Here is a 26,796-nt window from a genome sequence, read left to right on the forward strand (position 1 = left end):
CACAGCTTGCTTTCTCCAAAGAGCAAAAATATTTAACCAGCCTGCAGGCTCCCTTTTGCCATGCCTTCTTCATTCCAAACTGAACTGTTACTTGGTGTTTCTTAGATGTGGATCTTTCTGCCTGGCTGTCAGCTACTCATTTTGTTTAGGTCTCAGCTTTGAAGCCAAAATCACCACCTCTAGGCTAGCTGCCCCTTGTCCAAGTTCTTACAGCATGCTGTGCTTCTGCTAGTACCTATCACTGCATTATAGTTGCCTGGTTACTCATCTATCCACCACTAGGTTTTAAGCACTGTGGGCAGGGACCATATTTTATTCACTGATGTTTCCCCAGGGTCTAAAGCAGTGCCTGGCAAAATAAAAGCACTCAGTAAATATTTGCTATATGACTGAACACATGAAGAAGGTCAGCAAGCCCAACCCCCTCTGGACCCTATGCTTTTAAGATCTGTGGCTGTCTTGGTACAGACCTGAAGGACAACTAATGCTTTAGCTCCAAGTGGGACTGGGGAGATCAGTCCTTCAGACTACTCCTGAAACCTGTAATTTCAGCTGCCTGGCCCCATACTCTTTCGACTTCATAGGATTTGAGTGCCTGGTGAGACTAAATATTTCTCTACCCAGTCCACCCTCCTACTGTCCCCCACAAATGGACCTCACTGGGCCTGCTTTTATGAAAGGTTTATTCCTAGTGCTAGACCCCAGTCTTCCTGGGCTCCAAGCACAATTGGGTGAGTGGGCAAGGGGAGACCCAATCAGATGTAGGGTCAGAAATTGGGCTCCCCAATATCCCCATTCCTTTGATCCAGTCCCCTTCACTGCAATGGAAATGCACAGAGGAGGGACAAAGAGTATTGGAGGCAACATCATTGGCCCAGGGGAGCGCAAGAAGAGCTGCCATTGGCTGACAAGGTCTTCCGAGACCCTGTCATTGGTCAGGGGGCATACCCCAGGAACTGGGGATTGGCCCAAGGAGTGATGCCATTGGCCGGGGAGTAGTTTTGTCATAGCCTTTGGCTGTGGAGTGGAAGGAAAAAAATCTGGGAATGATGCCCAGTGGCCAAGAAGATAAAGGACAGGGCAGCAGCTTCTTCAGAAGAGGTGTGGCCCTCTTCACACCACAGCAGTATGGGCAAAATTGGTGTCAGGCCCCAGCAGAGAAAGGGAGTCCAAGCCAGAAGGTAAATGGCAAGGAATGTCCCATGTCCAAACTCCTCCACCCTGGGGCTGCCCCTCCCAATGTCCTTCTTGAAAGCCAAGTTGGGCTGGGAGCAGCTCACTGCTCCTCTAGCCAGGAAGGCTTCTCAGCTCCTGGAGGCCGCAGCTTGATGTTGAACTGCTGCAAGGTCTGCTCCAGTTGCTTCTGGTTCCCAGCAAAGTAGGCGGACACGGCATTGTGGAAGAGCAGCAGCTGCTTGTGCATCACCTTGATCTGGGGGTCCAGCAGGATAGACTCAGGCACCCTTCTTGAGGGGCTATGAGCATAGTCCAGGGACACATGGATTCTGCTCTAATGGTGCTCTTGGGATGGGAACTGAACTCCACCCAGGGAGTCAAAGAAGAAAGGTCCATATGAGAGAAGGAAACCTGACTTGATTTGCTGGGCCTAGGGTTCTTATACCCCCAGCTCAAGGGCAGTTCTTCCCATCTATGTCCCCCCCAACAGAACAATGATCAGTGATTGGGAGGAGGGTGACCTGAAATGGCGCAGGGTTTGACAAGGAACACATTCTCTAGCCAAACTGCACTGCCCACCCGACAATGGGGAGAGACTGAGGGGAAGGTTACTGTAAGGGTGGCCTAGGATCAAGGAGGGTACAGGGTGGGCACCTTGTTTTCTTCCAGGAACTTGAGCTTGATGGCCACATCTCCTCGAAGCTTCTCATACTTGTCCCGATGGGCCTGGAATGTAGCCTGGGCACTCTCAAGTCGACCACGTGTCCCTGCATCTCGGGGACCTAGGCTCAGCTCCTCTAAGTCTGTTCGGTAGGCATCATATTCCAGCCTGGGAAAGGGGTAATAAAGGCTGGTCTCAACTCCTATGTTCTTACACATATTTGCCTTTCTTTCTTGAATTATTGCTATGCCCCTAATGCCCAAACTTCCACCCGTGCCAGCCAACTTCCCACACATTGGGCCCTGCCAGTGCTCACACCTGGCAGCTTCATACTGCTTGACAGTCATGAGCGTGTCTTCCATGGTCTTGGTGACCAATGTGTTGATGCTAGAAACAAAGAAGTTCACAGCCCCTAGCAGCGTCTCCCCATTCTTGCACAGCAACTTCTGTGTCTCTGCGTTGTAACCAAATTCTTCCTGAGGGCAGAGGGAGGGACAGGCCTTGAGTAACAGTCCCTACCTAATTGGAGCTGCACAGTCCTTCATTTCCCCTCTTCCCAAAGAGGGAAAACAGCCATCAAAACTAAAAATAACAAGGACTGTCTCTAGCAAGGCTCTCATCGCCAGAAAGTTAGTTGGGCCATCCTGGGGATGCCTGGGGTAGGAATGCCGGGGGAAAGGGATTCTCAGATTAAGTTTACAAGACAGGAACAGGGAAAGCTAGTGCAGCAGGCAGGGAAGGAGCTCTGATTAGGCCGAGCACCAAAGGCATTCTTGATGACGTAGAGAAGGGTTACTTGTGAGGCACCTAATGTGCCACCTCCCCCACCCTCACCCCCTCCAACTTCTGGACCTCTGTACAAACCCTTAGGCTGCCTCCACAGGTGAGTGCTGCTGGGGGCAGGGCTGGGCCCACCCTGGAGGGGTTCTCCCTGGGGGCTGCAGGAGGGAGGGAGGGAGGCTGAGGAGTGACTGCTAGGAAGGGCTGGGGCCCAGTCCCCCCACCCTCTTTGTTCTGGCTGAGGCACCTGAAGCTCTGGGGACTTCTGGCTGAGGTCAGCAAAGGCATCACCTAGTGCATGCTGGGTCTGCAGCAGGCTGTAGAGGTGGGCTGTCAGTGCCCGGCCCAGCTGCAGGACACTTTCATACTTGCGCTTCGTCTCACGCAGCAACTCAATCTGCAGCTCTAGCTCCAGATCCACAGTTCGAGAGCCTCGGCCAAATCGCTCTGATAACAGCTGTTTTGTGCACTGATTGAGAAGTGGGGGAAGGAATAGTCTGAGACCCTAGACCACACCCTCCCAAAAGGTAGCTAGCTACTCAAGCACCTCCAGTATCATAGTCTGAGCCATACATGGGAATCTAGGATCTAGGAAAAGGTATCCATGGGGAGTTTAGGAAACAGAGAAGTGCTTGAATCCTTACCTTATATGTGTTGATGCCCCATTTCTTGACAATGTCAAACTTCTCTCCAGCGATGCCCCGAGCCACCTCATCTCCAGCGCCAGCAGGAGTGGTACTGTGAGATGGATGGCGGCCAGACCCTAAAGGACCAAGTTCTCTGACACCAGCCTCTCTCAGACATAAGCAGACACTTCTGTGGCCCTACTTATATTTCCCTCCCAATACATAAAATGGATTCACTGAAGAAGCAGCTGTACAGATGACTAGATTTTCCTATGCATTGGGGGAACTAGAAGCCTATGCCTTGAGAACCAAACCCCAAGCCAAAATGTATCTGGCACACCTGGGGTGGAGTGGGAGTGTTGCTGGTATACAGAGCCAGAAAAAACAGAAGAAAATACACTGACTGTAGGCAAGGAAGGGTCAAGAATGGTGGGTCTTGGGGCTGGGAAGGTGGCTCAGTGGTAGAGTGCTTGCCTTGCATGCATGAGGCCCTGGGTTCAATTCCTCAGTACCACATAAGCAAAAAGAAAAAAGCCGGAAGAGGCGCTGTGGTTCAAGCGGTAGAGCGCTAGCCTTGACCTGAATAGCTGAGGGACAGCACCCAGGCCCAGAGTTCAGGCCCACAACCGGACCCAAAAAAAACAAAAAACAAAAAAAGAATGGTGGGTCTTGATAAAAGGAAACTTGGTTGACATTTCCATGTAGAATATTAGTGTGAAATTCTCTCTAGTACCTCTACAGAGAAAAGTAAAGCTCCAAGAAGCCTCACAAAGTTCCAAATCAGCCTCATGTTCCAGAGCTGGGGAATTCCTTTAAAATAGAGGTCTTACATAGGCTCAAGCCGTGGTAAGAGGAAAAGGAAAATGAGCCATCTCAGTGACTACACACCAGGGGGAAGCAAATGGACAATACTGGTAGCTGGCCTGGGGCTGAAGAGCCCAAGGGGTTCAAATGCACAGTAATTCCCAAGATCTTCAGACATTACAGACACTTTCTAGACATTTCCTATGCACCTCCAAACCATTCCAGCCCCACTCCCCTTCAAACTTTCTGCCTCTAATCATTCATACCTGTGGGGATGAGTCCATCACCAGAGCCCCCATAGCCACCAGACACAATGCTGGTTTCATTGAGGTTGGGTCCTGATACCATCACCTGCTGAAGGTCCTATAGGCCAGAGAAGAGGGGGCGCTTCAGGAACATAGGGGCAGCTGAAACATTTTGGGGGTGGGAATAAGCTTAGATTGAAGCATCAAAGTTTACACAGGGAAGCCTGCACAGAGTCAAAATACGGAGATTCGTAGAAAGAATGAAAGGACTTAGATAAGAAAAGGGCAGTGGAATGGAAAGCGAGATCCCAGGGTTTGAAAGCTGGGATTGCTAAGTTGAGAAACACTGAGAAGAATCAAACAGAAGCACCTGCTCCAGCCCGTCATCTTCAGGAAGCTGCCCAGCCTCGCCATTCCCATGGATGGGGATCTCCATTGTTGCTGCCTTCCCTAGGATCCCGTCTGTCATGGCTAGAGAAGGAATTGGAATCAAGGTCTCCACCCCAGAGCACTGCAAAGCCCAACACAGTGCTGGAAACTGGCCAGCACTCCAGAACAGGGAGGCTTCCCCTGCCATTTCTGAGGTTTCAGAGGTTGTCCTGGGATTTGAGTTTCCCTAGGGTTCACCACTCCTACTTCTGTGCTTGGGTATATGTGCATTCCTTCCCTCCAAAGTGTGTAAAAATTATACACATGAGCCCCTCCAGCCTCAGGTGTCTTCTCACAACCCCCAACTTCACCTTCAGTAATCATTCACACATCTAGTCATTCAAAAGAAATTCAGGAAGTACACGTCCAGGCACTGGGAATAAAGCAGTAAACAACAGAGCAAAAGTCTGCTCCCTCTTCCAACTTATCCCCTGCACAGGTGTGTTTATTCCCACCAGGAGTCGAACCCCTTTCCGGGGGGCTCAGGTGCTCACGAGCTTTATAGGCATGTTCTCCAAGGCTTGACCTTTCACATGCCTCGGTGTTCCTTTCCCCTTCCTTCGGGTGGTCTCCCTCTCCTCCATCTCATCCTCTTCCCCAGCCCTCGCCACCAGGCCTTAGTTGAATCAATTGGTGTGATGTTGCCGGGGTCTGGCTAAAAGCCTCGCCTTCTCAGGATATAGACGACCCTTTCCAAAGTCAGTTATGTCCCCCAGGTGTGTGTCTCCCTGCCCCCATCCCCCCCCCACACACACACCTGGGCATCAGGTGTGTCCTCATCCTTGCCTAGGGCTTAGGACATCTTGCCCTCAGGGCAGGTTCTTGCGTTCCACTTCCCTACGCTTAAGTAAGTCCCTCTCACCTGGGCCGGGCCGCTCTTCCCCTCAGGGCGCCAGGCCCGGACCGCGCGGGGACCTCAGGTTCCAGTTCCCGTCGCGATCCTAGCAGCAGGTCAGGGATTCGGCGGAAGTGACGCCCTCTCTGGGCAGACGAAGCCGGCCACGTCGCAGATTATAAGGGCGGAAGTGACGTTCGCATTTGTGGGCAGGGCGATCTTGAAGCCCAGCCCTCAAATCCTTGAGGGGAAGGTGGGGGGAGGAACGGGAGAGTGGTGAGAGTTTACTTCCGGGGCGGGACCTAGGTGTGTCGGAAGTGGCGTCGGCGCGCGTCCTTGGCGCTATGGAGCAGCAGCAACAGCAACTCAGAAACGTGAGTGAGAGTTAAAACTTCTGGGTTAGACGTTCGGTTCGCGGCTAAACCCGCATCTCAGGAGACAGAGGTAGACGTGCCGAGAGTCAGGAATTCGCGGGCAGGGAAGGACGGGCTGTGGCGTGCGGTCCTGGGAAACGCCAGCTGCGGGGCCTGGAGTGGCGTGCGGGCCCCTTCCAGCTCTTTCTGGTCCCTTTCTCTCCCAGTTGCGAGACTTCCTGTTGGTCTACAATCGGATGACCGAGCTCTGTTTCCAGCGCTGTGTGCCCAGCCTACACCACCGGTCCCTGGACGCCGAGGAGGTGGGGAACTGTAGGGAGCTTACGTTGGAGCCTCAGAGAACGGCCTCCTCCCCGCCAATGTCTGACCCCGGGACCTCACCCTAGACTGGGGCTGGACCTAGGTGGGCTTGATGGGGACCCCTTTGGTCTCTACTTCCACTTCTGTCTTCCTTCCAGGAGGCCTGTCTGCATAGCTGTGCCGGGAAGCTGATCCACTCCAACCACCGGCTCATGGCCGCTTATGTGCAGCTTATGCCTGCCCTGGTCCAGCGCCGCATCGCTGACTACGAGGCTGCCTCTGCTGCGCCCGGCGTTACCGAAGAACAGCCCAATGTCTCACCGTCAGGCAGCTAGCCGTCCAGTTTCATGAGGGGAAGCTGCAAGATGGACCCTCCAATGGAAGGACCCAGTGGACCTTGGGGCTTGGTTGACGTTTGTACAGAGAGATTGAGGCCGTTACCTGAAAGCCAGGTAGTGTTGTTGCTCCTTAACCTGGAGCCAATAAACCCGTTTCTACACTATGTCGTTTATATTCTGGGCATGGAACCTTTGTCTGTCTTATTGGTGCCATGCTTGGTTCTGTCACTGAGGGCGTATCTGCAGGCTTCAAGCCCCGACACAAGTTCTCATTCAGATGACAGATTGCCCATGGGTTCTGTCTTAACGTAAATGGCAAAGTATGCATTGGTTCCGGGTTTCTTTTTTTCCCCCTAGATTGTTTTATAAGAAATAGTTGTACTGGACCTGGGGTGGGGGGGGGGGACCCACAGGGCTTTTACATATCACTTTTAGGAAGTCTTTGACCACAGAGACGAAACTTGTAAATAAATAACTTGTTCAATACTTTCAAACTTTTCTCAAGATTGTTACTTCATACTTCTCGTCTTCATGGAATTAGCAGTAAAACCTTTAAACAAAAAAAAAATCTGTTTTTTTTTCTTTAAGGACAATCAAGGAGAGAAAAACCACAATGCATTCAAACTCGAGGAAGAAGTCAATGGTGGTAGTTATGCAGGGGGAGTGAACTATGTAAAAAAGTAAAATATGGATCAAGTAAACTATGTGGGACCTTGTTAATACTACCTTAATGTTTTACTGCTTTTCTAAAATCTCCTTACTCCACCTTGCTACCCTCTATTCAACAGTGTTCTCACTATATGTGTTCTATGACTTCTAATTCTGGCTTCTTCATTCTTTTTTTTTTTTTTAAAGGATTTTCTTATTAGCATACATTAGTTGTTGAAGGAGAGATTTGCTAGTCTTTTTTTTGTTGTTGTTGGTCATGGGGCTTGAACTCTCGGCCTGGGAGCTGTCCCTCAGCTCTTCAGCTCAAGGCGAGCGCTCTACCACTTGAGCTACAGCGCCACTTCCTGAAGGAGAGATTTGATTGTACCTCATTAATCTCATTCTGTCACTCTCCTATATTTCCCCTCTAGCCTCTCCATTGTTTTCTCATTGTCCTCATTTTGGTGGCATTTATGTCTATTCAGCATTCTGAATGACATGTGTGCCTCATATTCTAGCATCCTTTGACCTCTTGTATGATTTTTGTTTTCTTCCATTCAAACTGCTAGGAAAAATGTCATGAATGCTACCAAATATTTAAGATCTTCAATCTCAACCAAGTATTCATTACAGTAAATCCCCTTGAGAAATCCCAGATCCATTCCTTCCCCTAATCACCATGATAGTTATTTTACTCTTACTGCTGTCATCAATCCACACTACACCCTCAAGAATCCCCATCAGGTGATAATGTTTTATTTTTTACAGAAGAATTAAATGTAGACATTGGCTCCAATAATAATAACTTTCAGCCACCCACAAAACAGTGCAGATCTGACTTTAAGGTCCATATTCTTTGTCCTACATCAGGCTGTCTCTCAAAATCATTATCTACTGAGCATTAAGTTTGTATAGATTCTAAATTTAACAGATGTCATGTTCCAATTTTTACAGCAAAAACTATAAGAGGATTGTCTACTAAACAGATGAAGAAGCCAGACTTTACTCAAAGCCCATTTGTACAGTTATCTATTGAGAAAAGGGCTCATGTGTTCTGCTATTTCTTGAATAGAAAGGCAATAGAATAGGAACAGAAAATTGTTAATGAGAAATTTCCTTGTAGCTTTCATGTCTTTACACTTCTCTCCTTGAGAAGTATAAATGCAAGCAAAAAGTTTGTGAACATCTTAACTCTCAGAAATAGGACATTAGAAACCAGATGTGCTAGTGCTGGGAAAATTGGTCCACTTCAACCATTGTATGTGTCTTTTCAGTAAAGTTCCATTTTGAATTATGTTTCTTTGGTTACAATTTCACATAATTAGTACCTACCAGAGAAAAACTAGGAGATAGTTCCTAAAAGTTCTGGTCTATAGAGCTTTTCATTTTGATTTGATTTGTTTGATGTAGAGTCTCACTGTATAGCCTAGGCCAGCCTCAAAATCAAGATTGCCCTGCCTCTACCTCTACCAAGTGCTGGTATGCCCAGCCTACCAGAGTTCACATGTGCAGTTTGGTCTAGGTGCAAACCATTTTCTCAGTTTCTTGTGCCCTGGTTCTTTGTCTTCTGTTTACCACTCAAGAACAAAGCCTAGTTTTATCATCTATTTTCTATATCAGATCTTTCTATAAAGTGACAACCATTGCTGTAGTGACCAATGGTGTAATGCTTCAAGCACAATACAGAAATAGCCTCCCTCTCTCCTTACCTTCCTTTCAGTGCTAGAGACTGAACCAAGGGCTTTGTACATGTTAGACAAGCATTGTACCACTCAGTCTCATCCTTGGACCAGAAATAAATAAACAAACTAGCTTGCTCACATTAGCATAAACATTTTTTGTGTGGGGGTGCTCCTCTCATTGGCTTCAGAATTTCACTTCTGCTCTTTGACATCATATTCTTTGGAAGCTGTTGATCCCTGTGACTCTCATTATTTGTTTTACTACCACTAATTACTACTGCCCTGTTACTTTTTTATAAATAGCTAGTTCTTAGTCTGTTTGTAAACTTAAGTATTTAGACAATCATTCAGAATTTAGGTCTCTTTTAAGTTCCCTTGACCCAATGTAAGGATTTTTTTTTTTCTGTCGTCCTGAACTCTGGGCCTGGGCGCTGTCCCTTAGCTCTTCAGCTTAAGGCTAGTGCTCTACCACTTGAGCCACAGCACCTCTTCCATCTATTTTCTGCTTATGTGATCCTGAGGAATTGAACCCAGGGCCTCATGCATGCAAGGCAAACACTCTACCACTGAGCTATCTTCCCAGCCCCAATCTAAGGATTTTTTATTCTCTCATACCCACTCAACAACAACAATGACAAACTGGGGGGGGGGTGTGGGGGGGGGAAGCCCAAAGCCACTATCTTAACTCCTGCTTTGCTTATTGGACTGATAGTTTCCTGTCATTCTTTGATATCACTTCACTTTAACATTCCAGTTATCCTCGCCATTAGCACTTTCCTAGACAGCTTAGACTCATTTTCTTGGAATAAACTATAAGCTTAATTTCCCTGTTTTTTTTTTTAAATCTTGTTTTGAACCCTTAAATAAAAGACATTTGTGCCCGCCTTTGGATATAACTAAATGCTATCCAAAGAAACTACCATTGAGAAGATTATACCCCTATGGTTGCCAAATTCTAGTACCTCAGCTCTTACAATCTAGGTTTATTTCACAGTTTGTAATTACAAAGGCAGAGTTCAAACATAATACCTGGTACATTAGATGGGCTCAATAGTTCAATTTAAGCAAGGAAAGCCCTATTATCAGCAGAGACAAATGAACTGGTAATTTGAATTAACTGCAAATAATTTATGGAGATTTATTTTCTTTTTTTTTTTTGGGTCCGGTCGTGGGGCCTGAACTCTGGGCCTGGGCGCTGTCCCTCAGCTCTTCAGCTCAAGGCTAGCGCTCTACCACTTGAGCCACAGCGCCACTTCCGGCTTTTTTCTTTTTGCTTAATGTGGTGCTGAGGAATCAAACCCAGGGCCTCAGGCATGCAAGGCAAGCACTCTACCACTGAGCCACCTTCCCAGCCCCTGGAGATTTATTTTCAATTAGATCTTACCATGTTTCCCAAAGTTGTTCTCAATTTCCTAGTCTCAAATCAACCTCCCACTCTCGACTCCCAAGTGCTAGGTCTATAGGCATGCCACTGTGCCTGGCTAGAGACGTGTTTCATCCAAGAACTCAATGCATAGAACCTTTGAGCCTTACCCAGATAATTCTTCACCTGAAGGCCCCCATCTTAGAGCATTTCACTGTCATGCTATTCATTCAATTTCTAAGTTCTGTTCTCCACTCAATTTCTAAGTTCTATAGTTCTGTCCGATAGATAGATAGATAGATAGATAGATAGATAGATAGATAGATAGATAGACAGACAGACAGTTGTCAGTTGTAGGGTTTGAACTCTGTGCCTGAGTGTTGTCCTTGAGCTCTTCAGCTCAAGGCAAGTGCTCTACCACTTGAGCCACAGCACCACTTCCAGTTTTCTGGTGGTTTATTGGAGATAAGAGTCTCACAGACTTTCCTGCCCAGGTTGGCTTTGAACTGCGATCCTCAAATCTCAGCCTCCTGAGTATCTAGGATTACAGGCGTGAGCCAGACACCTGTCTTCCAAATATTTTTAGTTTTTTCCTTTCTACTTCTATTAATAACACAAGCAACAGTCTTAATAGATTTTTTTGTTGGTTGGTTGGCTGGGTTCTGGTAGTACTAGAGTTTGAAATCAGGGCTTCACACTTTCTAGGCAAGCTCTCTACCATATGTCTCTCCCTTTTTGTCTTCAGTTTAGACTGCTTTTGGTTCATTAGTATTTAGCTAAGCTTCATTTAACAGAGACTCAACCAGTCACTTTATTTCTCTTTAAAAATCTAGTCCAGGGGCTGGGAAGTTGGCTCAGTGGTAGAGCGCTTGCCTTGCATGCCTGAGGCCCTGGGTTCGATTCCTCAGCACCACATAAGCAAAAAGAAAAAAGCCGGAAGTGGCGCTGTGGCTCAAGTGGTAGAGCACTGGCCTTGAGCTGAAGAGCTGAGGGACAGTGCTCAGGCCCAGAGTTCAGGCCCCACAACCGGACCAAAAAAAAAAAAAAAAAAAAAAAATCTAGTCCAAAACTGATGTAGTGACTTCATAGTCCTCTGAGACCCAGCTTTCTGAGGCATAAGCCTCATCCTCATGAGCAAGATGGAGCTTTCATTATATAAACATTCCAAAGATGATGCAGGGATTGGTGGCGAAGGGCAGACCCTCCTAGCAATGACATACTGGAAGTTATGTATCAGAAATTTGGCCCGTGGCCAGGTCTTGTTACAAGGGAGGCTGGGAAATGTTACCTTTATACTAGCAGTCATTTTCCTATCTAAAGATTGGGGGCTTGTTCCTAAGTAAAGAGATGATGTTGGCTATAGAGATAACTATCAATTCCATTTCCACACTAGCCAAAGTGAAGTAAAATATAAATAATGTGGTACTTGCTTCAACTAGTGGTTTTTGCCTATAATTCTAACCTAACCTAACTGTTGAGGAGGCTGAGATCAGTAGGATCCTAGCTCTAGGCCAGCCCAGGCATAGACTTGATCTCACCAGAAGAAACTAAGCTACACCTAGCTGTAACACCTGTCATCCTAGCTACAATAGGAAACAAATAATAGGATTGTGGTCCAGGTACATGACTGGGTAAGAAAGGAGACTCTATCAAAACTAACCAATGTAGCCAGTCAATGATAGCTCATGCTTGTGATCCTTACTACTCAGGAGGCTGAGATCTGAGTATCCTTTCCTCCCCACCCGAAGCAGGAAAGTCCATGAGACTCTTCTTACCAATTAACCATGAGAAATCTGGAAGTGGATCTGTGGTTCAAGTAGTAGAATGCTAGCCTTGAGCAAAAATGCTCAGGAACTGTGCCCTGACTCTGAGTTCAAGCCCCAAGAGCTGTGTGTGCACGCACGCACACACACACACAAATAAATTAATAATAATAAAATAATAATAAGTACAGAATAAAAGACAAGGGCTGCAGTAGAGCTTATCTGACTACCAAGCTTAAAGCCTTGAACTCAAACCCAATATCACCAAAAGTATGCATGAGTGTGTGTATGTATATATGTACACACACATCTATAGATAGGTATATATATATATAAACATATAACCTATCTATAGGTGTGTGCATGTACACACACACACATATACATATGATACTCATGTGTTTAATGGTATATCTTCTATTTAGTTGATACTCGTCTACTTAATAATGTTTGACTTTTAGACCCCTTAGCATTGTAACAGGCTTTCTCTGGTCAGGTCCTAAGAGATGTTTCTTCAGTTATTGATTCTCTTACCTTTGGTTATAAATATGATCACTTTATGTGTGGTGCTTGAGCACATCATGCTAATTCTGAACTCTGAATTTTGCCTGACATTCATCTATCTATCTATCCATCCCACTAACACTGAGTTAAGGTTAAGCCCTGCCAATAAAGAGGTGTGGGTGACATACAGCAGCTCTTCTCTGAGAACTAACATGATATGAAAAAGATACTATAGGAGAAGTAGTCACCACTGTGGTAAATGTCATCAAGAAGAAATGTGTATTGCAATGGAAACATACTATGGTAAAACTCACCTTGTTTGTGGGATAGAGTGATTTTAAAACAAATCCAAAGGGTGAATTCAAATTAATTGGACAAAAGAGAAGGAAAGGCTTCCCTCCTTTCATGTCTTATCACTCTATTTCCTCTCTTTATTTTTTTATTTTTTATTTTTGGGTCCAGTCGTGGGGCCTGAACTCTGAGCCTGGGCACTGTCCCTTAGCTCTTCAGCTCAAGGCTAGTGTTCTACCACTTGAGCCACAGCGCCACTTCTGTCTGAGGAATTGAACCCAGGGCCTCATGCATGCAAGGCAAGCACTCTACCACTGAGCCACCTTCCCAGCCCCTATTTCCTCTCTTTCTCTCAGTCTTTCTCCATTAGCAAACATTATTTCATTGTGACATTTTCATGCATATATACAGTGTATTCCAATATACCTCCTGCCATCCCTGTCCTTTACCATTCCCTCTTTATAAAACAATTTCATCAGGTTTCAGTGTTGTATTTTCATACTTGCTGACAATCTTTTTTGACCATATTCATCCTCTTTGACCCTCATCAGCTCAACTTCTTTTCATTAGTTCCTACTCTCCTCCCCCCCCCCCAAAAAAGCCTGTTTATCACCTTTTCTTTTAGGCTTACTCTAATGATTCTATTTAAAATTGGAACTTGGAAGGCTAAGGCAGAAGGATCACAAGTTGGAAGCCAACTTGTCTACACAGACAAAAAAACAAAGCAAAAGCCCAAACCTGAGAATCCATGTTCCCTAACCTCCTCCAACTGCTGCTGCTGCTGCTGCTGCTGCTGCTCCTCCTCCTCCTCCTCTTCTTCTTCTTCTTCTTTCCTCCTCCTCCTCCTCCTCCTCCTCCTCCTCCCCCTCCCCCTCCTCCTCCTCCCCCTTCTCCTCCTCTCCTCCCCCTCCCCCTCCTCCTCCTCCCCCTCCACCCCCTCCCCCTCCTCCCCCTCCCCCTCCTCTCCCTCCTCCCCCTCCTCCTCCTCCTCCTCCTCCTCCTCTTCCCCCTCCTCCTCCTCCCCCTCCTCCTCCTCCTCCTCCTCCTCCTCCTCCTCCTCCTCCTCCTCCTCCATGCTCAGGGCTCTACCACTTGAACCACAACACTACTTCTGGCTTTTTTATGTGGTACTGATGAATTGAACCAAGGATTTTATGCATGCTAGGCAAGTACTCTATCACTAAGCCACATTCCCAGTCCCCTCCTCCAACTTCTTATCCTGTTCTATAGTAGGCATTTCATTCATTCAGTGTACATTATTCATTTTGTTTGTTGTTTATTACCTGTTTTCCCATTAGAGTGTAGGTTCCAGAAATGAGAAATTTTTATGATTAATATTTTTTTTACATTGATGCAACCAAACACCTAAAATAGTCACAGATGTAGCTGATACTTAATATTGGTTGAATAAATGGATGCCAGAGGAAAGGAGGTCACAGAGCAAAGTTATATAGCTCGGCTTTAGACAGCTACCCTTCTTGCTAGCAAGAATGAGGAAATAGTGCAAAACTAAGTAGTGTATGTCTCTGTGCTGGTCCTGGTGCTTGAACTCTGGGCCTGGACACTGTCTCTGAGCTTTTTAATACCCTACCGCTTGAGTCACAGACTCCACTTCCAGCTTTTGTGGTGTTTAATGGGAGATAAGAATCTCATAGTCAGGCACTGGTAGCTCACACCTGTAATCCTAGCTATTCAGGAAGCTGATATCTGAGAATCATGGTTCAAAGTCAGTCCAGGCAGAAAAGTCCATGAGACTCTTATCTCTAATAAACTACTCAGAAAAATCCAGAAGTGGCACTGTGGCTCAAGTGGTAGAACACAGCCATTAGAAAGAATAATATTGTGTCATTTGCAGGGAAATGGATGGACCTAGAACAAATGATGTTAAGTGAAGTAAGGCAAGCTCAGACACAAACCAGCACATGTTGTCTCTCATATGTGGAAGCTAGATATAACATACACTGGGACATGATAAATTATACAGGACTCTAGGCATTCACACACAGTGACTCCAAAGGAGGGTACTCTTAGGAAAGGAACACAGAGGCACAATGCCTATGTGCATCTGATCATACAAAATAATATTTATCAAAATGAACTCCAGGAGCTTTTTTCCTTTGAAAAAAAGAAAAAGATGGAAGAAGAACATTTCAAAGAAACCAGATGTCCTCTAGGTCCAGAGAGTTGCCCCTGTCTGATGGCCAAGGAAGAAACAAGGACCTCTAAGCCCCACAACTACCAAGAGCTGAGTCCTATCATCAAAACGAATACACTTAGAAGTGGATCCCTCCCCACAGTGTCTGCAGATGAGGAGTCAGCCCAGTCAACATTTTGTTATACCCCAAAGCAAGTCATGCTGGAGATCTAAGTTACAAACCTGTGAAATCCTACAAGGGTTTTTGGCTTTTGAGCTTCTTATTTCCTGATACTATGTTACAACGCCACAGATACTTTGTATGATCCAAGGTTCTCCAGAAAAGAAAGCAAAATCAAAAACAAAAGCAAAACCCAGAAAACAGAAGCATAGGCAGAAAGGCAATCATATCCGCTGGAGAAACAGGAAGGCTGCTCTGTATAACTCAGTTATAGTGTCGTCATGAGCATCAGGATGAACTCAAATTTGCCCAAAGAGCAGATTTACCTTTCCTCTGCCTCATAGTTCTATCCAGGAAATAGATTGGATTATTCTCCTCCACATTGGTAAAGGTGATGTTTACTCTGTCTGCCAGAGAAAGGAAGGGGGGAGAGAGGGAGAGGGGAAAGGAGAGGGAGACAGGAAGGAAGGAAGGAAGGAAGGAAGGAAGGAAGGAGAGAGAAAGACGGGGAAAGAACAGGTTTCTTTTGTGGGGGAAAAAGATTAAGAGTTTCTAGGGATATTTTGGGGGGGGTCCAGTCGTGGGGCCTGAACTCTGGGCTTGGGCGCTGTCCCTCAGCTCTTCAGCTCAAGGCTAGCGCTCTACCACTTGAGCCACAGCGCCACTTCCCGCTTTTTTTTTTTTTTTTTGCTTATGTGGTGCTGAGGAATGGAACCCAGGGCCTCAGGCATGCAAGGCAAGCGCTCTACCACTGAGCCACCTTCCCAGCCCCTTTCAGGGTATTTTAAGGTTTTAAGTTTGCAATACTTAATCTGATATCCAACTGGAGACATTAAGTAGTTAGATATAAAAATCTGAATTTCAGAGGTGAGGTAGGGCTGGGTTTCTGCTGTTGTTTTAAATCATTCAGCTGAATTTTAAAAATTACCTCAGCCACCCTTAGATTTCCTAGTCCTCAACTAGATGGGCAACTAGTTGAGATTAAAAAATTAGTCTTTTGCAAGGCTTTTATCTTACATGGGTTTCTTTTGGAAGGAGGTTTGCTTCAAATGGGTATGGGGTGGCAGGAGTAAATCTCAAAGTCATACCTTGTTGGAACTTGCACTAATTTACATATTCACTAAGTGGATAACCAAGACACACACCCCCAGCTAGTGCTCCTCATGAATCGTGTCATTCATTTTTCATATTAAGCAGGTCCTCTGAGAGATCCCCAAAGCCTGAAGAGTGTAGTTGGCTGGTTTGCTTCGGGTCCCTCCCCACCAGGCATTGTACCTGCCTCTAAGCCCCGCCCACACACCCCCTGTCCCCGTCACGCCCTCATTCTTCCCAGTTGAGGCTCTCGCCTTCCCAGGATGTGGTAACGGTTCTAACAGCTGGGGGTGGGGGGGCGCTGCTGAGTTCTGGCTCAGGATCAGCAAGAATCTCTTTTTCTGGGCTTTCCAGGAGCAGCACCACAGCCCCTACCTCCCTCCAAAAACCCCCCTCCCCCCTCCCCCCGCCTTCCTCTCCTGCCCCATTCCTTTGCTTTTTCTTTCTCCAGGCCTCCCCATCGTCTCCCAACCAAAGTTGATATTGTGTGGGCTCCTGGGCTTCCCGTCCTTAAGATCTTCCCAACCTGCTGGCAAAGGCGTCAAGGGGCTGGAGCTTTGCTGTCTCTGAGTCTTCAAGGTGATTGCCTGCTTCCACTTTGTGTGTTGGTGTGCCTCTCCAAGGTATGGCACCTGCCACACAGCCTCTCTGTGTGGATGACTGTGATTAAGGTGAGCCCATGCATCGGACCCAAATCTAAGTTCATTCATTTCTCCCACAGACGCTGCCCAATGAAACCTCATCAGCAGACCTTTCCCTTGCCCCCTCCCTTGATTCCGGCATCTCTTAAGCCAGGTGAGGAGCCCTGGGAGGGAGGGAGGAACTGTCAGGTAGAGCTCCCTCAGCTCACCAGGACCTTTGCTTCCTAGTGTTTGGGGAAACAGTTGGGAGATTGTGAAGGTCTCACCATCCTCTAATCTGGCTCTGCCTTACAGCCCCATCCATTTCCCTATTGTAGATTGGTTTTTCTTCCTTTCCACACAACTCCCTTAACCTGGCCCAGAACTTGAGGGCTCTTTTCCTACCTCTCTTCTGGGCTGGGCCATGCAGGTAAGGACCAGCAGCAGAGCGCTTGGGACTGGCATTTGGACCCTGAGCTGTGGGCCAGGTCACTTCGACAGCAATTGAACATTCATCTCCTTTACCTGGAGAAAGAGAAGGCAATAGTGTCTACTGGTCGGTCTTTGACTGATATCAGAGAGTCTCTGGACAGACATGGACGGCCCCGGGCCTCTAAGAAGAAACGAAGGCAATTCCTGAAGGAAATAGAAACGTCTACACTGCTGGAGCTCCTGATTGCTGAGATCAGAGCTCTGTTCTCAGCTGTGCTGCAGGATGGCAGCTCTGCAGCTTGGCGATACCTGCATGCAGTACTAGGTCTGTTGCCTCCATATCGTGAGATACTAGCCAATTGTCTTGATTTGCTGCCCTTCCTGGAACAGCTTTACTGTTGGGCACCCAGGGTGCAAGTCCAAGTCCACGTGGACCTGCTAGATGCCATAGACAAGGCCTTTCCTCCAGACAGCTCTCTGTTACGCTGTGCCTCCCATGTTGACTGCTCACCTAGGAAGAAGAGATTCCATCGAGAGTCCCCTTGCCCTGCCTGCTCTTTCTTGCAGGCCCAGTGGAGTGGGGAACAAAAAAAGGAATTGGCCACATGGTCACGACCATTGACACTTAGTGAGTTTCAGCACTGCCTGGGCATTGTTGGTGCTGAAGTAGCCCTAGAAGAGACCCATTGGCTGGATGGCCTTAGTCTCCTGCCCTTGGCCCTGGCGACCAACATCCCTGTGCAGTATGAAAGCAGTGACACTGACTACACAGACTCATATGTTGAAAGACAGACTAAGTAAGTGAGTGAATGGTCTGGTCTGGGACTTTGATCAGGGGAGAAAAAGAAATCTATTCGCGAGTGCCCAGAAGGCCCCTAAAATGTCTCTAGCCAGTTCACTGTGCCTCTCACCAATTACTCTAACCCCAAGCTGAGCTGATGTTTGTGAGACTGATCCAGTGAGGTTTTGTCTTGTTTTGTGTTGGTCGTGGGGCCTTAACCCTGGGCTTGGGCACTGTCCCTTAGCTCTTCAGCTCAAGGCTAATGTGCTACCACTTGAGCCACAGTGCCACTTCTGGCTTTTGCTGTTTATGTGGTACTGAGGAATCAAACCCAGGGCCTCATACATCCAAGGCAAGCTTTCTTTTTTTTGGGGGGGGGGTCCGGTTGTGGGGCCTGAACTCTGGGCCAGCCCCCAAGGCAAGCTTTCTGAGCCCGTTTTTGTTTTTGTTTTTTAATGAAAAACAAAAAAACAGCATCTCAGTGTTAATCCCCATAGGGAAGGCAGCAATTGAAAGTCAAAGGTCTGGGCTGGGAATGTGGCTTAGTGGTAGAGTGCTTGCCTAGCATTCATGAAGCCCTGGGTTTGATTCCTCAGTACCACATAAACAGCAAAAGCCAGAAGTGGCACTGTGGCTCAAGTGGTAGAATGCTAGCCTTGAGCAAAAGAAACTCAGGGATAGTGCCCAGGCCCCAGGACTGGCAAAAAAAAAAAAAAAAAAAAAAAAAAAGTCCACCATTAGGAAACCAAAGTTGCAGGAAATAGCTTGGTTTTCCAAAGTCAGGTAAACAGTATTTATCTTTTTGGACAGTGTTACCCCTTCCCTCCCTCCCTCCCAATTTCCCTATAATTTGTTATAATTACAATTAATCCAGTGTTGTTATTCATGTATGAGAAAGAAACGAGGAGCTGGGAGCTGGGAGCTGGTGGCTCACACCTATAATCCTAGCTACTCAGGAGTCTGAGATCTGAGGACCATGGTTCAAAGCCAGCCTGGGTAGGAAAGTCCATGAGACTTTTATCTCCAGTTAACCACCAGAATACCAGAAGTGGCACTATGGCTCAAGTGATAGAGCATTTACCTTGAGCTGAAGAGCTGAGGGACAGTGCCCAGGCCCAGAGTTCAAGCCCCACGACTGACAGAAAAAAAAATTTTAAAGGAAAGAAAGAAATAAAGAAACAGGGTATTTACATGTCCATATGAGTAGCTGGTTGAGGGGCTCTGGCAGTATCACACAGCATCACATCACCTCAGGCACCTGTTCTAGGTCCTCCTTTCATAGACCATCACTGGCTACGGCCATCTCTAGGTATCTGACCTTTTGGTCTGCTTTCTTCCTCTGGCTTTTTGTCATATAGGTCTCAGTTGGACTATGAAATTCCTCAAAAATCCCTCCCAAGGAGAAGTACTGGCTTCCTGCATGAGTTTTCCTACCCAGCTAGTCAGGTGGTGGCCATCATGAAGACCGAGAAGTATCTGAGGACCATACACTTCCTCTACCTCAATGTGGCTCCCAATCGCCACTTTAAGTAAGAGCCATAGCCCAGACCCCTTTTATGTTTCTTTCTTTCTTTCTGACCTCCTCCTGCACTATTTCCTTTCCTCCTGTCTCCCTGCATCTGTTCCTGTCCCTACTTCTTTCTCCCAGTAACCCTCTTCTGTCTCCTAGCCGCCCCCCCATCTCTTCTCAGCAGCTTTCTCTTCACCCATCCTCTTTGTTTCTCATTTGCTGTTGCTTCCATTATCCTTTTTTTTTTTTTTTGTCTTCCCCATACTTCTCTCTTCTTTATATTCTAGAATGAGGAAGATGTTTGGTCATAGCCTCCAAAGCATATTCAAGAGTGTTTTGTTATTTGTTTGCTTTCCAACTCCAAGGCAGTAATCAGATATTTAAATCTTTAGCGCCAGGGAAGCATTTATCTTCCAAAACCATCCATTTCCTTAGACTGAATCCTTTGGGGTTTTTTTGTTCATTTAACTTCTGCTTCCTGGTTTTATTTTATCTTTAGGTCTATCAAAAAAAAAAAGTCCTTCCGTATGACCGATTTAAATTACATCCCTTTTTTTTTTTTTTTTTTTTTCCGGTCGTGGGGCTAGAACTCTGGGCCTAGGCGCTGTCCCTCAGCTCTTCAGCTCAAGGCGAGCGCTCTACCACTTGAGCTACAGCGCCACTTCCGGTTTTCTGGTGGTTTATTGGAGATAGGAGTCTCATGGTCTTTCTTGCCCGGGCTGGCTTTGAACCGCGATCCTCAGATCTCAGCCTCCTGAGTAGCTAGGATTACAGGCGTGAGCCACCAGCGCCCAGCTTTTTTTTTTTTTTCTTTCTTTTTTTTTTTTTTGTCAGCCCTGGATTTTTTATTTGATAATCATTGTACATATTTATGGGGTGCAGTGTGATAGTTCAGTATCTATGTATGATGTGTATTGATCAGATCACAGTTGTTGGCATTCTTGTCACCTTAATCATGTACCGGTTCTTTGTGGTGGGAGCATTCAAAACACTTTCTACTAGAAAAGTTCAATTAACAACTGGAAATATTCAATTAACTGTTGTTAGAAGTAGTTTTCCTATTGTACAATAGAACATTATAAAATAGTTCTCCTGTCCAGTTTCACCTTTGTGAATTAATTATCCCCTCTGTAACCTCTCTCCAACATATCCCCCTCAGGCCCTCATACCCACTATTAAGATGACACCTTTTCTCACATGTACACATTTCAGAAAATGTGATGCAGTCTCACAATGGAAACATTTTTTAACCTTATTTTTTCATAAAATACTATTGCCGCTGGCAGTCAACTGTGTCTTAAATTTGATGGGCTATAAGAACCTGACATATGAACTTAGGACAGAGTAGGTACCATTTTCTTCTTGTTTATCCTAGGCTTACATTTCTTCTTCCTATTATTCCTTTCATCTGTCTAGTTTGAAAATCACTTTGCTCTCTTTCTTTTCTCTCTACTTTCCTCAGCCTTTCTCCCTGCATCCTCTTTGGTCTGCCTCAATTTTGTTTTGTCATTGAAATATGCACACACCTCTTTGGTTCCTTGCTGATCTCAACTTTTTACTTTATTTATTAAACATATTCCTAAATATTTTTGTGATCCTATTTTAAATAGAATTCAAAGTATTTCTTTTAAATTATATATCTATTGTCTTAAGAATTACAAAATTCTTGTATATTTATATTACACAAGGTGAGCAGTCACATTGTGAAAGCGCCATATACACATATAATATACTCTGTATTCCTTTCTTCTATTGTTCTTTCTTATTCCCACAGCCTCCCTTTATAAAAAAAAAAATCTTCCTTCAAATTTTGTTTTGTGCTGGCATTGAACTTGAACTTAGGGCCCTGAGCTCTGTCTGTCTCTGCTTTTAGGTTCACAGCTGGTGCTCTACCATTTGAACCAGCCTTCAGTCCTGGCTTTTGCAGATTTTTACTACTTAATTAGAAATAAAACTCTCTCAGATTTGTCTGTCTAGTCTGTTTCCACATTCTGATCCTCATATCTCAAATTCTTGAGTAGCTAAAATTCCAGTTATGAGGTATTGTGTCCAGATCTCTTACAAAATTTTAAGTGGCTTTTATCATGAATTTCATATGTGCCTACGATATATTTTAGTCATATTCTCCCTCAGTTACTTTCTCTTTTCCTCCTTCCCACCTCCTGCTGGTTTTTCCCCAATAATATTTCCCCTAATTAAAAAAATTTTTTTGGTCAGTTGTGGGCTTAAACTCAGGGCCTGGGCACTGACCCTGAGCCTCTTTGTGCTCAAGGCTAGGGCTCCACCTCTTGAGCCACAGTGCCACTTCCAGTTTTTGAGTGGTTTGGAGATAAGAGATTCACAGGGACTTTTCTGCCCAGGCTGGCTTTGAATCACAATCCTCAGATCTCAGCCTTCTGAGTAGCTAGGATTATAGACATAAGCTACTGGCAACCAGCCCCAACTGAATATTATTTTTAGTCTAGATTTTAATCTAGATTCCACAGGAGTGAAAATATGCTGTATTTGTCTTTGTGAGTTTGACTTGTCCAACTTACTGATTAAAGACTTTTTAAAATTTGTTTTTGTGTGAATAGGCCTTATGATCTGATAGTAGTGCCACATAACAAGGTGAATCCTGAACACTACATCTTCTCTCCCTTTGGGGTGCTGTATGTACATCCACTGGATGGCAGTGAGGCCATGACGCTGGGTACCTGGCATCGTCACTCTGTTCTCTGGCAACAGCTCCAGTTCATTCCGTTCTTTAAGTATTGCCTCTTACGCAAGGCCTTGGCCTGGTAGGTGGGTGATAATGGGGATGGGATGTGGATGGAAAATGCTTGGGAGCCACAGCTTATTGTCACTGACCTCTAATCTGTAGTTGGAAGAAGAACGTGAAGTTGCTCACACTGCATCAGATCCAGACTCTCCTAGGGACTCAACTGCTCTCCGCTGTGCCCCACTTTGGAGCTGGGTTACTCCACATTAGCAGGTAACTTATTAAAAATACAACTTCAGCCAGGCATCCAGTGGCTCACCCCTGTAATCCTAGCTACTCAGGAGGCTGAGATCTGAGGATCATAGTTTGAATCCAGCCCAGACAGGAAAGTCTGTGAGACAATTATCTCTAATTAACCAGCAAAAAGCCAGAATTGGAGTCATGACTCAAGTGATAGACTCACTATCCAGTAGGGGTAAAGCCAAACCAGAGCTCAGTGGTCCTGAGTTCAAGCCCCAGTACTGAGATAAAACAGTAAACAAAGCCCCACGACTTCAGTAGATTTTTAAAAATTATTTTGACTGCTAAGCATGATGACATACAACTATAATCCCAGAACTTGAAAGGTGAAGAAGGATTGTAAGTTCCAGGCTAGCCTGAGAAATGAAGCAAGATCCTGACTCAAAAAAGAAAGAAAGAGGGGCTGGGAAGGTGGCTCAGTGGTAGAGCGCTTGCCTTGCATGCATGAGGCCCTGGATTCGATTCCTCAGCAACACATAAGCAGGAAAAGCCAGAAGTAGCACTGTGTCTCAAGTGGTAGAGCACTAGCCTTGAGCTGAAGAGCTGAGGGACAGTGCCCAGGCCCAGAGGTGAGGCCCCATGACTGACAGAAAAAAAAAAGAAAGGAAAAAAGAAAGAAGGAAGGAAAAAAAGGAAAGAAAGAAAGAAAATGTTTTTGAAAACATTTTAGAAAGTACAAAAAAGCACAATGAAAAATAAGTCTTTGAATCTCATCACTCTAATTACTATGAACATATCCTCACTTTTTTCCTACCACATATACAAAATATGACTGTAGTTATATAATCTTAAAGAACCTTTTTCCCCAGAAATTATATATCCTGAACATATATATGTAGTTACATGCTTTTCCACATCAGCTTGTCCCAAATGTTGAGCAATTAATTTTCAAGTCTAAGATCTGAGAGGATCTCATTTTGAAGCCAGCCAGGGCAGAAAAGTCTGTGAGATTCTTATCTCCAATTAACCAGCAAAAAGCCAGGGGGGGATCTGTGGCTCAATGAATAGATTGCCAGCCTTGAGAGAAAAAAGCTAAGGGGCAGAGCCCAGGCCCTGAGTTCAAGCCTCAGTACCAACACAGACACAGACACAGACACACAAATTGGCTGTTTTTATTTTCAGTGCTTCCTTCCCTTCCCCTTATGATGCTGCAGCTACTCTTCCCAACTCATAGTTCCCAACTCAGCTTCTGAGCTGAAAGCATTGAAGGAATGCAGTGGGTAAGGGAAGACATAGGAGACCCTGGAGGCTGTAACCTGGAGACTATATCTGAAGAGGATAGTCACTACTCAGGTCCAACAAACTGCTGACATTTGAGAGGATAGATGTAGTGTGATCAGCTCCTTTTCTTTTTCAGGATTTCTTGGAAGTCCACATTTGGTTGTGAAATTTCTTAATTTTAACCATTTGGCTCAAGTTTTAATTAAAATATGTGCCAACCAACTCGTTAGTGGCATATACTAGATTTTTTTTTCACTCTAAAATGGACACATCATTGCCAGTTTGCAATCTCTGCTCTAGGCAGTTTCCATCCTCCAGCCTTGCCTGATTAAAAATGTAAGGACTTGGGAGTGTGGATATATCTGAATTTAGATTCTGAAAACTAGTAAAGCACTTTGCTCTTTGTGGCTTAGTTTACTGATCTGCAAAATAAGATAAAGATTTCTGCTCTGCCCAGCACCAGTGGCTCATGCCTATAACCCTATCAACTCAGGAGGCTAAGGTCTGAGGATTATGGTTCAAAGCCAACCCAGACCATGAGTCCATGAGACTCTTATGTCCAATTAAGCACCCAAAAGCCAGAAGTCAGCTGTGGTTCAAAAGGTAGAGTGCCAGCCCCGAGTGAAAAAGCTAAGACAGCAACCAGGTCCTGAGCTTAAACTCCAGTACTGGCACTTTTTTTTTTTTTTAACAAAAAGATTTCTGCCCCTGTAATGCTAATGTGAATTAAAATGCAAGTGTGGATACAAAGTGACATAGCCAATGGCTGCTTAGTCTCCACTGAGTAAAAGACAAAATTTTGAGCCCAGGTACTGGTGCTCACACTTGTAATCCTAACTATTCAGGAGGCTGAGATCTGAGGATTGCAGTTTGAAGCCAGTCCAAGCAGAAAAGTCCCCATAAGACTCCTATCTCCAATTCATCACCCAAAAAGCTGAAAGTGGAATTGTGGCTCAAAGTAGTAGAAGTAGAGCTCTAGCCTTGAGCAAAAAGTGCTCAGCAACAGCATCCAGGCCCTGAGTTCAAGCCCCACAATTGACCAAAACAAAAACAAAACAAAAAAATTCCTTCATACGTGTCAAGAATGTTTTAAAGGTATGCAATTCTCTAGGAATAACGGGGAAAGTGGATTCAGAAGTTGCAATTTAATCACCTGGGGTTATAAGACTCTACCTGTCAGCTTGGACTTTGACAGTCTGCATTTCCTTTATTCCAAGGAAAAAACCTCATTTGTCTCTTCCTCCTAGCCAGAACTTAGGATCTGTTTGATCCTTTCTCCTGGAAGAGAGGTCATAGATATAAACACCCTCACATATCTTACTTTTATTTTTCCCAAACAGTTCCTCAGCTAGCACCTTTCTAGGCTTGAACTCTTCCAGAGAACTCTGAAGAAGATCTGTCACTGCTGAGCACTGGGATTTTCATTATCTTTGCACACATTTGCATAGTTTGGTGTGAACAGGTCTTGGCCTAAGAAGAGACCACGGGTGTCTGAGGAGCTACCTCTAATGAACTCATCCCTTGCTTCCAGGCTTCTGCAGGAGCTTCACACTGTGTCCTGGCTGCCCAATGACCCTAATTACTGCTATGAGCTGTTGGACCTGCAAAGGGCCCTGGCCGGAAAGAAATACAGGGCCCTGCAGGTACTCCGTTACTTCCTGAATCTCTGTACATCCATTCTTCAATTGGTAAGAGGCTCCCATTTGTTGTGAACCTTTTCTCCAAACTCAGTTCCCTGGAATTCCAGCATCCTTTTGGTTAAGCTTCTCCCAGGAACCCATGTGTCTTAGAGTCATTGTCCTACCCAGCAGTAGCTGACTGACTTCGGGCTGAAGTCAGTCAGGGATCCAGAATAGGTGAGCAGAGACTGAGATTCAAACTTTCTTAAAGGTTGGTTCCAGCCTAAGGGCAGAGATGATTAAGAACAGAAGAATGTTTCTTTTGTTGGTTGTTTGTATTGACTTTAGGGAATTAAGACACTTGGTAATTTGAGGCCTGGAATTCTGATCTTTTTCATTCTACAGGAATTATCTTTTATTTGTGTGTGTGTGTGTGTGTGTGTGTGTGTGTGTGTGTGTGTGTGTGTGTGTGTGTGTGTGTGTGTGTGTGTGTGTGTGTGTGTGTGTGTGTGTGTGTGTGTGTGTGTGTGTGTGTGTGTGTGTAGGGGGAGCGGTTTGAACTCAGGGCCTTGTGCTTGCTAGACAGGTGCTCAACCATCTGAGCCACTCTACCAGACTTTTTGTGTTGGCTATCTTCTTCTTTCTGTCCATCATGGGGCCTGAACTCTGGGCCTGGGCTCTGTCCCTCAGTTCTTCAGCTCAAGGCTAGTGCTCTACCACTTGAGCCATGGCACTACTTCCAGCTTTCTCTGCTTATGTGGTGCTGAGGAATTGAACCCAGGGGCTCGTGCATGCAAGGCAAGCACTCTACCACTGAGCCACCTTCCCAGCCCCTGTGTTGGCTATCTTTTGAGGCAGGGTCTCACTTTATACCTAGACCAGCCTGTACTGTGATCCTCCTATTTGTGCTTCCCTGCATGGCTGGAATGACAAGTATACATCACCTCACAGAGAACTGGTTGAGACAGAATCTTGTGAATTTTTAGCTCTAGCAGACTTGAATCTTCAATCCTCCAATCTCTGCCTCCCAAGTAGATAGGATTACATGACTGAGCCACAGCACCTGGCTGGGATAATCTTTGAACCTTTATGGAAAGTTTGTCTTCCCTCGTTTGCTAGTAAATACATGTGATTATGGTCCTACGTGCCTGTAATCCCAGCATTCTGGAAGCTGAAGTGGGAGGATTAAAAGCAAACCACAAATTCAAGTCCGACCTGGGTTACATAATGTGTCTGAAGCCAGCAGGTTCTTGATAGCAATTCCCTGTGTCAAAAAAAAAAAAAAACCACCAAAAAAATGTCTTCTGATTGTTGCTGTACCACGTACAGAAAATTAATAATGGATAAAAGGTCTAAGTGTGAAAGGAAAAGAGGACAGGTTTAAGA

The 26,796-nt window shown here is 45.5% G+C and overlaps 3 protein-coding genes across 8 annotated transcripts in view; 2 read left to right on the forward strand and 1 right to left on the reverse strand.

The window, feature by feature from the left end:
- Positions 1–665: 665 nt before the first annotated feature.
- Positions 666–5,687, reverse strand: Arfip2 (ARF interacting protein 2). 3 transcript variants are annotated; one of them, XM_070035199.1, is made up of 8 exons: positions 5,584–5,687; positions 4,663–4,763; positions 4,314–4,410; positions 3,262–3,380; positions 2,865–3,086; positions 2,156–2,313; positions 1,831–2,005; positions 666–1,432 (listed from the first exon to the last, which is right to left on the reverse strand). In XM_070035199.1, the coding sequence occupies exons 2-8, from the start codon at positions 4,759–4,761 to the stop codon at positions 1,277–1,279; spliced, it is 1,026 nt and encodes a 341-aa protein (XP_069891300.1). In that variant the 5' UTR covers positions 4,762–4,763; positions 5,584–5,687; the 3' UTR covers positions 666–1,276. The 3 variants fall into 3 exon arrangements, with proteins under 3 accessions (XP_069891300.1, XP_069891301.1, XP_069891302.1); XM_070035200.1 differs by lacking the exon at positions 5,584–5,687 and adding an exon at positions 5,479–5,577; XM_070035201.1 differs by lacking the exon at positions 5,584–5,687 and having other exon boundaries at positions 4,314–4,454; positions 4,663–4,736.
- Positions 5,688–5,859: 172 nt separating this feature from the next.
- Positions 5,860–7,062, forward strand: Timm10b (translocase of inner mitochondrial membrane 10B). Of its 2 annotated transcripts, none has more exons than XM_070035205.1 (3): positions 5,860–5,930; positions 6,137–6,232; positions 6,389–7,062. In XM_070035205.1, the coding sequence occupies exons 1-3, from the start codon at positions 5,901–5,903 to the stop codon at positions 6,563–6,565; spliced, it is 303 nt and encodes a 100-aa protein (XP_069891306.1). In that variant the 5' UTR covers positions 5,860–5,900; the 3' UTR covers positions 6,566–7,062. The 2 variants fall into 2 exon arrangements, with proteins under 2 accessions (XP_069891306.1, XP_069891307.1); XM_070035206.1 differs by lacking the exon at positions 5,860–5,930 and adding an exon at positions 5,982–6,000.
- Positions 7,063–16,744: 9,682 nt separating this feature from the next.
- Dnhd1 (dynein heavy chain domain 1) overlaps positions 16,745–26,796 on the forward strand; it is a 73,618-nt gene continuing 63,566 nt past the window's right edge. For 2 of the 3 annotated variants that reach the window (XM_070035204.1, XM_070035202.1), the window contains exons 1-7: positions 16,745–16,805; positions 16,948–17,021; positions 17,277–18,075; positions 19,418–19,588; positions 22,146–22,349; positions 22,433–22,543; positions 25,323–25,479. In XM_070035204.1, coding sequence (XP_069891305.1) covers positions 16,958–17,021; positions 17,277–18,075; positions 19,418–19,588; positions 22,146–22,349; positions 22,433–22,543; positions 25,323–25,479 — 1,506 coding nt within the window. In that variant the 5' untranslated portion in view covers positions 16,745–16,805; positions 16,948–16,957. Of the gene's footprint in view, positions 16,850–16,947; positions 17,022–17,276; positions 18,076–19,417; positions 19,589–22,145; positions 22,350–22,432; positions 22,544–25,322; positions 25,480–26,796 lie in introns of all 3 variants that reach the window. The other variant, XM_070035203.1, reaches the window with a different exon arrangement.

This window comes from Dipodomys merriami, unplaced genomic scaffold (assembly GCF_024711535.1).
Source record: "Dipodomys merriami isolate MVZ:Mamm:240054 unplaced genomic scaffold, mDipMer1.0.p SCAF_25, whole genome shotgun sequence".
NCBI lineage: Eukaryota > Metazoa > Chordata > Mammalia > Rodentia > Heteromyidae > Dipodomys > Dipodomys merriami.